Consider the following 12,026-nt stretch of genomic DNA (forward strand, 5'->3'; position numbering starts at 1 on the left):
ATGTACATCGGTCTCTTAAGGTAGCACGACAGATGGATAAACTAGTTAAGAAGGCATATGGTATACTTGCCTTTATTAGCTGAGGCATAGCGTTTAAGAGCAGGGAGGTTATGCTGGAACTATATAAAATGTCGGTTAAGGCACAGCTAGAGTATTGGGTGCAGTTCTGGAATCCACATTATCGGAGGGAGTACATGGGGGCAGAGTCCTTGTGTATATTTAAGGCTGAAATAGATAGATTTTTGATCAGGAAGGGAATCAAGGGTGACGGGGAAAGGACAGGAAAGTGGAGGTGAGGAATGTTGCATCAGCCATGATTCTATTCAATGGCGGAGCAGGCTTGAGGGGCCAAACGTCCTACTCCTGTTCCTATTTCTTATGGTCTTATGACTCCATGACTATGACAGTAATGGCCCTGCTGCTCAATCCATTTTTAGACTTAAAACTTTAAGAAGTTGGAAAGAGGGCACCTCAGAACATGAGATGTGTCTCTCTCCCCTGAGCTGGAGGACCTCCTATTGGCCATCCGGCTTTGAGAGCCCACCAACTCTCTGTCCGTCATCTGGCCGCTATTTGGCCAATAATCGTTTTCTGCACAGTGAGCCTTGTGGCAATCATTTAACCTGAGCATCAGGGGCACAACCCAAATGGCAAAATCCTGCCCAATACATAATTTTGAAGAGCATTGGACACGTACTTGAGCATGGGGAAATTACAAGACTGCAGACAGAAAGCAGCAATGTTAAACTAAACTGCAAATGGAGAACACAGTCACCTCTTACACAGGAATGATGGTACAATGACGTTATGTGAGATTGTTAACAACAGTTGAACGCAGAAAGGAAACAGTTGTCAAAGTTTGCAGATATATTAGTGAGATATTAACAAATGTAATATCCATAGGGGATTTTAATTATACAAAAATAAACTTGAATTGGAAAATGTTTGTGATGAAAATGTTTTTTCTTCGTTTCCAGTATGTTCAGTAAGGTTGGCATATCACTCAATATACATCATAGGACCTAGGAATAGGAGTAGGCCATTCGGCCCTTCGAGCCTGCTCCAATCATAATCAATTAGATCATAATTGATCCGGTTGTGGTCTGGACTCCACCTTCCTGTCTGCCCCCCCCACATAACCCTCACCTCCCTTGTCTGTCAAAAATCTGTTTAACTCTGCCTTGAAAATATTCTATGATCCAGTTCCCAATATTTTCTGGAGAAGAGCATTCCACAGACTTACGGCCCTCTCAGGGAGAAAATTGCAAAATAGCCCTGGTTCTGGGTAATGAGGTGGAGTGCCAAAGATATGGTTTGGGAAACAGGGATCACTGTATCAGTAAACTCAGTGTGGGAAAATAAAAAATGGAAGACATGAATGTGTGAATCAGAAGAAACAAATTATCACAATGAAAAGCTACCAAACGGAATTGTAGATTAGCAATAGGAAGTACTAAACCTGGAGCTGAAAATATACCAGACAGCAGACAAGGGAAAAGAGTAGGTAGAAAAGGCTGGAGCTTCCTGGACGAACAAGGAGATTAGATCAAACTCGAAACTATAAAAAACATTTACTGAGCCCCTAAGTCAGGACAAATGCATGTAGCAAAACTACAAAAGAGGGAAAGTGGAAAAAGTGCGATAGAAGCTTAGCACAGAAAGTAACACAAAGAGCAGCATAAAGACTTCATATTGGCACATTAGTATGAGGGGAAGGTCATTGTGAGCGTGTAGCAGAGGCTGAGGGAATGGCAGGTTCTAAATAACTACAGAGGTAATGAAATGGTAGAACATTAGAGGGAGCTGCAGAACTGTTACATAAAGTTATTCAAAGATAAACTGCTGCTAGAAGTACTGAAACCTAAGCACTGGAGCCCATGATTCACATAAGAGGATCGTGGGGTATAGGGAATAACTCAAGAGGAAACATCAACATGATGTGGAAAAGAAAATTGAGCCAAGAGACTTCTTCAAAAAGGAAGGAGCCAGGGAATTACAAAAACTGAAAAATAAAAAATACAGAGCAGGTCAATTAATCTCTGAACAGAACCTTCTTCAAACCTAAGGATTGATAGCTGGGATATTGATTTAATAACAATTAATCAGTTTGAGGGGAAAGGAAGGGGGAACTCCAAGTGCAGGAATGGAGTTCAAGGATTAAATGACCTGCAACCTAACTAAAAGAAAAACTATGATATAAAAGATCACCCCAGCCAATCAATGGGAAGACATTTAAAAAGAACATGCAAATAGCCGACTCAAAGAAGCAAGCAAGCAAATGGGCAAATAAAAAAATATACAATGAAGACCTGCAAATGCACGTCTAAAATCAAAACAAAAAAATGTTGGCAAAACACAATGGTCAAAATGTTCTGAAAAATAAAAAAGCAGATTAATGCTGTGGATGCAGTCCAGCTGACAACACCATTTGCTGATGGGCAGTCAATCGACATTGTGGCAAACACTGTAAACGAGAACAAGAATCACTTCCGGAGAATAATAATCGGGAAACAGGGATAATTAATGAAAAAATTCACATTTGTCAGGCCTGTTCTGATTTGAAACTTTGTTATTATATCTCTGGAAAACACGACTACACACAAAATTCAGATCGGTCTAACCTTGTTATAAATGTTGCTGGAAGCAAGTACAGCAGAGTTCCATAGTCCCATGATACCTGGCTGTGAGTAACAAATGTCAGAGACATATATCCGAGCAAGTTTCTATCAATAATTCTGCCACCTGCTCTCCAAGTCCATTCTGAGGGGAAAAATACTAAATCTTGACAATGATGAGGGCAGTAAAATTGGAAAACCAAGGAAGAAAAAGCAAATAAATAATTCAGCTCCTCCTTGTAAACTATAAAGCTACAGAATGAACTTGTCTCTCTTTGGATCCAGCACAGAACTCCCATGAGCATAATCTCCAACTACAAAATCTGGTGGAAAATAGCTGTCTCCACCTCTTGCGACGTGGTTCTCAGCTGTTAGTCCTTAAAGAAACCCTTAAATCGGAAGGGCAAGCCGGGGATTTTCTTTTTAAAATCTGCTCATGCTGCTCACATCATTCCTCATTTTGAGCACACCTGAAAAAATAGATTGTGTAAAGATAGGAACTGTTGTAATGACTGAATAGGAGCACTGCGTGGTTATGCAGCAGAGGTAGACTGCCAAAAGGAGCATTTTTAATGCAATTTTTATATTTAACCCTTAAGTTACACAACCTGCCCCCAGAAGGCAGTTACAACCAACAAATGGCCTCCAAATGCTCAGCTCAGCTTTATATCTGAGCTTAAATTAGGAGGCTATTCTCTGTTGGATTTAATTTGATGGGTGTTTTTGAATTTATTTTTGAGATATTTGCAGCAGCTGCTCTGGAGTTGAATCATGAATATACATTGTCCCAAAATCTCAGTCTCCAACTACCATTGTAACCAGAAGAAATGGAAGAAGCTTTTTAATGACCACCATCATGGTCAAGACAATCACCATCAGAGATATTAAACAGGAATCACAGAATGGCAAAGGGTCATCCAGACTGGAAATGTTAGCTCTGTTCTCTCTCCACAAATGCTACCAGACCTGCTGGGATTTTCCAGCATTTTCTGTTTTTGTTTCAGATTCCAGCATCCACAGTAATTTGCTTTTATCTTAGGGATCACAGATTGTTGGGGTTACAATTGCCTTTATAATACAGGTTAAATGATTGTGCTGCCTAACATTGAGTACCAAAACTTAATCTGAATCCTAATTTATGCTCAACAAATCCCTTTTTCTTAAAAAGTGATCTTAGAACCAAAATGATCCTGGAACAATATGTAACGGAGCGCCCCTCTTAGCTGTATGGAGGTAGAGGCAGCCCTCTTAGCTGTACGGAGGTAGAGGCAGAGTATTTACTAACCTCTCAGGATGTAGTTCTGGTAGTTCTGGTCAGCTTCTGCTCCAACTTTGATTAGACATGTCAATCCTTCGGCATTTACAAACTCAGGCACCAGATCTTTGTCATCCTACGAAAGACGGTACATATTAGCAAGGAGCAACTAGCAACAAAATTGTGGCTGTCACTGATGAGACACTGGTTTTTAGGATCTGCTTACAGAAATTATACACAAACTCCCACCACAATCAGAAAACAAAAACTGACATATGATGAATATAAGGCAGCACAGCGCAAAGCATCTGTTAGAGCCTAATTGTTCATAAAATGGTTTGACGGGTTCATCACTCTTATTGAATACATGGTGGGGCTTGTCTGTGCTTTGCTCATCTTCCCAGCGGATCTGGGAGGAAAGGAAAAGCAAATGATGGGCTGGGAAGAAGTTGTATTTATATAACACATTTCACATCATCCCAAGTCATTTCACTATAAAATGAAAGATCTTTGAGATGCAGTCACTGTTGTTCGAAATAAACGTGGGAAGATAAATTCATGATATGAATCACAGTAGCGGTTCATACAGGTGGGCTGACCATGCAGCAGTCCTGGGGGAAGCCTGGGTTCAGAATTACCAACTGGAGGGGAACAATTTTGAGGAGATCAGAGCAAAATCAATAAATGAAGTAAAATACAAGGTGGCTCAACTGTGCCTTGGTGGAGATCTATCAGGATTAAAGCAAGCTAAAGTGAGCAATGACATAAAGTCTCGAGGGCCAAACCAGAGACACCCACGTGATGTAAAAGTTTTCATTCCTTGAATTTGCACAGATAAAGAATTAAATGCAGGTGCTTCGAATATCTCCTTTCAGATAGTGTACATGTTGGAAATCATCCAAAAAAATGACAGGATCCAATCCAACAGTGACACCGTGCATAACCTGTAAGCTGTCAAAACTCACTATAATCCAGAAAGAGGCCATTTGGCCCATCGAGTCTGCACCAACTCATTCAGACAGAATACCTTACCCAGGCCCTTCCACTGTCTCTCCGCCCACACACACACCCCCCGCCCCCATCCCCACACATATTTACCACAGCTAAATTCCCCTAACTTAAACATCTTGGGACACTTAGGGACAATTTACCATAGTCAGTCCACTTAACCCGTACATCTTTGGACTGTGGGAGGAAACCAGAGCACCTGGAGGAAACCAGAGCGCCTGGCACACAAACAGACCACTTGGCCCAATCTGCTCAGATGGCATTTATGCCCAACTCCAGCATTTGCTGAAATTGCCATCTTAATCTACCATCTATTCCCTTTTCCCTCATTTGCTGTCTAGCTCCCTCTTCAACGTATCTATATGATTCGCTTCAACCAATCTCTGTGGGAGCGAGTTCCATATCCTCACCACTCTTGGATAAAGAAGCTTCTTTGAATTCCCAATTCTATTTCTTAGTAACTTGATGGCCTCCAGTTAAGCTCTCCCTCTCAAGAGGAAACACTCTTTTTGTATCCACTCTAACAAAACCCTTAATGATGTTAAAAAGTCGATTGGGACCCCTCAACCTTTGTCAAGAGAGAAAAAACCTAGCCAGTCAATTTCTTCCTGATTTGTATCCCCATGAATTTCTGGTCTCATCCTTGTTGATTAAAGTATTTTAGTGGAGAGGGGAAAGAGGGGAACCAAATAACGTCTTCTGTACTAGCAGCCAATAGCTATTTGTAGCGGTTGAACAGAGCTCCATATCAAGGCTTCTTGCCATGGGAAATAGAAACTCCGGAGTGTGTGGGCTGACATCCTGGTTTTAAAAAAGATCAAAGTCATTGGAACTAGACAACAGCAGAACTCAGGGGACAGAAAGAGAAGCGGAGTTTACAAGTAAAGCTACAATTTACATCAATGATTTTTTGCATTTGTACAACCATGCAATAAAATACTTGATTTATGAAATTATGCACATCTCACTTGGCGTGTTACAGTTTACTCAGGGTCTGAATTGCTGTGGAAGTGTGCTCTTTCTACTTGCATTTTGTAATCTGGAGCAATGGATACTGATGGTAGGGGCTGGAGTTTTCTTTCCATCACATGGCTGACCAGGAGTCTCTCCCACTCGTACCACCTGCCATTGGCCTGTCTTGGAAGGATTTGCCGGTGGATACTCAGCCTGACTGGCTGCGTTACGAACACACTTTCCTTAGCCACCGAGCCCTGGGTTGGGGCTCGAACCCGGAGCTTCTGGTTCAGAGGCAGGGATGCTACCCACTGCGCCAAAAGACCTCCCTCACTTACTTGAGGAGGAGGAATGAAAATGTATAAACTTTTAAAAATAGCAATCTTCATTTATATGGCATTTTGCCTCATTTCTTGGAAATGACTCAAAACCATTTCACATAATGAATTACTTTGAAATAATTTAGGCACAGGTAAATGCAAAATCCATTTGCATATCCCAATATCTCAGAGAAAATGGCCAGATAATCAACCTTTGGTGACATTGGTAGAGGGGAGGATATTGGTCAGGAGAATGGGAGAACTTCCTGCTCTTCGAATAGTGTCAGAATATTTAAGCCCACACATGCAGACAGATTGGTAGGCTGGCGTTTAACATCCCAACTGTACAGCACAACACTTCAGATAGTACAGCACCCACTTTGTACCATGTCGGGTGGCATCCTAGACAATGTACTTAAATCCTGCACATTAATTTGTGCTTTTTCCATTTGTTCATAAGATGTGGATGTCACGGGCAGGGCCAGCATTTATTGCACATCCCTAATTTCCTCCAAGAAGTTGCCTTCCTGAATCATTGCAGTCCGTCTGGTGTAGGTACACCCACAGTGTTGGAAGGGAGGGAGGGAGTTCCAGGATTTTGACCCAGCGACAGGAAAGGAACGGCGATATACTTCCAAGTCAAGATGGTGAGTGAGTTGGAGGGGAATATGCTGGTGGTGGTGGTCCTATGCATTTGCTGCCCTTGTTCTCTGGTAGAGGTTACAGGCTTTGGAGGTGCTGCTAAGGGATCCTTAGCAAAATTTCAGATATACACTTCTTGAACATCAATTTATGTCACATGCTTAAAGTACATTATTATTACTACATGAGATTAATGTTTTAAAGGGCTCAAAAATTGTTGCAAGTCAAGAAACTTGAATTAGTAATTAAGTTTTACTAGATCCATGCATTTAAATTTACTGCACATTTGCAACAAATATCAGCAAAGGAACCTTATGCAAAGTGGTAACAATATATTTGAAACATGCATCTATTCAGGTTCTCAATATTGTGCTAACTGAATATTTTCACTAGGTGGCACTCCAAATTCATCTTTCACGACACATTAAAGTGATTCGCTCAAAACATCATGTTTCCACATGGGACCCAACTGGAAATGCAATAATTACTGCCTTTTTTAAAAAGCCCACAAGTTTAAAAATGAGCCTTTGAGGAGGCTCACTTTCTGCAAAACTACATGCACTTTTATTTATTCAATCATGGTTTGTTTCTTCAACAGAAGTGCAGCTCCAATCTTAAAGAGTTTTAAAAGTTCTTATAATTACTGGAGTGGATGCTACTTCTGCTGAATGCAAACTGATCAAATGAACCACTAGCTTCTGGCTTTTGATAATTTAATCAAAACCGTGACTTACATCATGTACCCGGGACAATATTTGGGCCTAATCTTGTGCTTATTGCCTCTATCGGGTCAGCTGGGATCCGGCTCCCACTGAATGCAGATATGTTCAAACAGTGTACTGGGCTGGACATTGTTAAAGTTGGACATCTCACCTGCATACAATTAACTAGACTTTTCCCTGCACGCATCAGGACATGGGGCGAGCTGACATTTGGATCTCATATAAAAGAACATTTTAGAACTATTATTTACACGGGATTTATGATTTGTTTATTAATAATCCCAAACTGTTACGTGAGATTTCTTCACACAAGAGAACAAAGGTTACTGCATGTTTTAGAAAATCTAAGTTGAACCACAATTTAGCAGGTAGTCTGACCACAGGGGTTCGAGTTTCTATTCTCCGTTGCAACACTGGGGAGGAATTGACTGTACTTTACTTCCCTAAAGCGGAGGAGGAACGGAATCATTGGATTAGTCACGGCTCACAATAACCTGCTGAAATGTTGCTTTTCTAAAAGTCAGGGAAAGGAACAGGTTGCATTCCACCTTCCAGCTTAAGAAATAATGTACAACTGGTAAAGGACAAAGAGGACGCACAGCAAATCAAAAATAACTTCCAATAAACTGCAGAAACAAGGCGGTCAGTACCAAACACCACATGAAAGAGTCATTGGTTTCCTATCTCCACTTAAATTCACAAAGATGCACAAAGTCATTCTGCGCCTTAAGATTCAGAAACTTGCGGCTTGTCAAAATTAATGTTTGAAAAGTAGGTAATTTTCCCCATTTTCAAGTTTGTTTTTAGCTTGCACGTGTGAAATATCCTGAGTCAGGTTTCCATTTATTCACAATATGATCTCTACCAATCATTTAGTCCATCAAAGAGTTGGACACCACAGTGGAGGCCAGCTTTAAAAGAAATAGCCTGGCTCCAGCCAAAAAACTAGATATAGGACTTGAAGCGAAGGGGATCAAAGGATATGGGGGGGGGGAGAAATCAGGCTATTGAGTTGGATGATCAGATCATACTGAATGACAGAGCAGGCTCGAAGGGCCGAATAGCCTCCTTCTGATCCTATTTTCCATGTTTCTATGTTTATATGTGCACATTCACACAGATGTAGAGTGTGTGTGTGTGTGTATATGTACATAAAAATATCTTGTGAATAGATTTCAAAATTGATTTCTCAAAGATATTAATTAATTCAAAGAGTAATTAAATTAATTTGGAACTTTAATTGAACAAATGTAGAAATAGAATTAAAATATATTCATCTGCCATTTATTATACTACTGGCAACCACTGCTTCATGTTTAGTGGGGATGCTATTCTTTTGCATTTACTGGAGTAAAAAAAAGTTAATATTCCAAAATGTTATATGGTTTGAAAAAAACTTTATTTTATTCAATCCATGCCAGTGTAGACGGCCTGTGCCTTTGATAGATTTCTGATGCACCAGTGTACTGCACCAATTATAGAGTGACTGTGCATCAACAGACTGTTAATGCATGAACATACTGGGTAGATTGGGGATGCATTAATACAACAGGCTAGAGATTAGTCTCAAGTAGTGGTGCAAAATGAGTAGCTTGGGATCAAACTTCAATTTTAGGCAGTGTCAACACTCAATCCCATTAACTACAATGGAGCTAAGTTACCAGGTGCTGCTTAGGATTCTTCCCGGTTTTTACCGCTGTATAAGACCAATGTCTAGCCCATTATATTAGGATAGACTGGTGGTGCATAGTGTGATATACTGCAAGGTGTTCAGTGGTGCACTAGCACATTCATACACGACGATAGAAGCCAAGCTTTCTGCTATGAAATACCAATGTGTGCCTCCCACTGACAGCCAAGACATTTGGGAGTGATACTGAGTGGGGCTGAGCTCCATTCCTTGAGAGACGGCAGGCAAACTTGAGCCAAGTTGAAAAGCAATTCTGGTGAAGGGACTGAACTTCAAACCTTAACTTATCGGTTTCTAGATAGTGATAGAAAACGCTGCAGATACATAGCAGGTCAATTTTAATTACATCAGTCTTAGCTCTGCATCTCCTTGCAGAAGCTGGCAACTCGAGGCCCGCATCTCCTTTTGGTTAAAAAACCAAAATGGATTACAGTGCTCATGGTGCTGCTAAAGGAGGAGAAGAACATAAAATAAAACTGTTGGAGGAATGAAATGAAAGACAGGACAGGAAGATATAATGTCCTCCATTTACTGTAAATAACAAGCTTTTACATGAACAAATTAATGAGTTCCATATGTCCCAGGCAGCACTTGCAAAATACTGGATCAGAACACTTTCTAGTCATGTTATTCCACCTTCCCTAAAATTCAACAATCAGGAAGAGGTGGCAATTGGGCCCAAATGAATACCAGATGTTAAACCCGCTGCTCTTATGCAGATATTTGTGATTACACAAGAAAATTAATAATAAGTAGAAAATGCTGAAACTACTCAGCGGATTAGGCAGCATCTGTGGAGAGAGAAATAGGGTTAACCTTTCAGCTGTGTGAGCTTCCATCAGGACTGGGAAAAGTTAGAGATGGAATAGGTTTTGTGCAAGGAGTGGCTGGGATATGGATAAAATGAAGATGTGTGATAGGGTAAAAGACAGGAGAAATTGAATGACAGGAAAATTAATCCTATAGGGGAGTGATGGGCAACCTGTGGGCTGCATGCGGCCCACGAGACATTTTGTTGACCGTTGCCCACACGCAGGGTTGCCAGATTCCGATGGTTTTGACCCACATTGTTTTTTTCCTACTGTGTGACTAAGGAGACACGTGTAAAGCAAGGACAAGTGAAGTGAGGTGCATGCTGATTGCTCGCAACATTGACTGTGAGAGCCGTGCACTCCCTCTGCGTCTAATCAAAGTGCAAATATTTCTTTTGTTTATATCATTTGAAGTCAGTAGTTCTATTAATACATGAATAATTAAGCATTTTCTATGATTCATTTTTAAATATTTGGTGTGCGTTCAATGTATTTAATCTTATCCATGGGGTCATGGTTAGTGAAGAAGCCCGATTTCAATCTTGCGGCCCACTGATATGAAGGAGGGCCACTCATGCAGCCCAGTCACTAGCCAATATTGCCTATCACTGCTATCAGGTCAAAGAGAATGGTGGGGGGAAAGGGCAAGAAAAGAAATAAAGAAACAAAAAGCAGCGCTGGAGCAGGTGGTACTGCTGTCTGAAAACAAGTGTTAGAGAAAAACAGAAATATGCAAAGGAAATAACAAATTAGGGGAAAATGGTTTGTGACCTGAAATGATTTAACTCAATGTTGAACCCAGAAGGCTGTAAAGTGTGTTACTGAAGGATGAGGTGCTGTACCTCAAGTTTGTGTTACACTTTATTGGAAGAGTACAGCAGACCAAGGACAGAAATGTCAGCCTGAGACCAAGATGATGAATGAAAATGAGAGACCAACAGAAGATCGGAGTCATGCTTGCATCCTCGGTATTCTATTCAATAAAGGACTTTCACTAATATAGGATTTTTCACAACTCCAGTATATCCCAAAGCACATCACAGTCAGTGAGATGCTTCCGAAGAATAGTCACTGTTTAGTATTTGTGCAAATTTGCACAATCAATAATTTGATAAATAACCTGATCATTTTTATTTGTATTGAGAATACAAAGTGAATGAGAGAAACTCCCTGCTTTTGCTTAAAATGTCACATGAAAACTGTCGTGGTCCTGAAGGGGTGAGAAAAGGTGAGCTTCCTATCTGAATGAAGTTGTGCCAACTGTACAGCCAACTTAAAACATGCAGCTCACCTTACATTCCTATTCAGTGCATGTTGAGCAAAGGTAATGATTAGAAAAGGAATTCATAACATTGGGAATATGTTGGGACAAAAGACTCTCTTTTTCTGAAACTGTCTCAGTTCCTTCCTGTGCTGATTTATTACACACTTAGCTTTTTTAGTTGTCAAACTGGTTGAGAAGGTAAAGGTCTCAAAATTACATTAAGCATCATCTCTCTATGGAGCTAACTACACATTACATCATTCCTATTCATGTTGGTGAAAATCCCGACACCCACATTATGTCAAATTGATCATTGTCAAATCAAAATAGAAGTGAGGCCACAACATTTGTCTGATCAATTTGGAACAAATTCAAGTTGGCACACTGAATGCTGCATTGTACCAAAACAGTGATAGAATTGTTTCATGTACACAGAGTAAACAGGAACGTCATGCAGTGTTTACAGCTGTATGATGTGGCCTGAGCGGGAGGCTCCCATTCCTTTCTTCTGTTTTGTTTTCTAAGTAGGGCAGCAAGTTGAGCTACTCTCTGGGGAACCAGGACCTTGACCAGACACAGCTGAATATACAGGAGCTGGGACAAGCTATGGGGAAAAAGCTGTGGAAGAGTGAGAGGAGGAATGAGAGCAAGGCGTAAAATGGAGAAGCTGAGGTGGAAGACGAGCATAGACAAAGGGGGAAACATTCATTCGCTTTTTCCACTTCAAGCCAGCTGTGATGCATT

At 40.7% G+C, this 12,026-nt stretch overlaps 1 protein-coding gene across 6 annotated transcripts in view; it reads right to left on the reverse strand.

Moving 5' to 3' along the window:
• Window positions 1–12,026, reverse strand: part of fhod1 (formin homology 2 domain containing 1) — a 322,304-nt gene that overhangs the window by 169,068 nt on the left and 141,210 nt on the right. For all 6 annotated transcript variants that reach the window (XM_078211000.1, XM_078211005.1, XM_078211004.1 and 3 more), the window contains exon 5: window positions 3,901–4,006. In XM_078211000.1, the coding sequence (XP_078067126.1) occupies window positions 3,901–4,006 (106 nt within the window). The remainder of the gene's footprint in view (window positions 1–3,900; window positions 4,007–12,026) is intronic.

The sequence above is a fragment of the Mustelus asterias genome, chromosome 4, assembly GCF_964213995.1.
Source record: "Mustelus asterias chromosome 4, sMusAst1.hap1.1, whole genome shotgun sequence".
NCBI classification, from domain to species: Eukaryota; Metazoa; Chordata; class Chondrichthyes; order Carcharhiniformes; family Triakidae; genus Mustelus; species Mustelus asterias.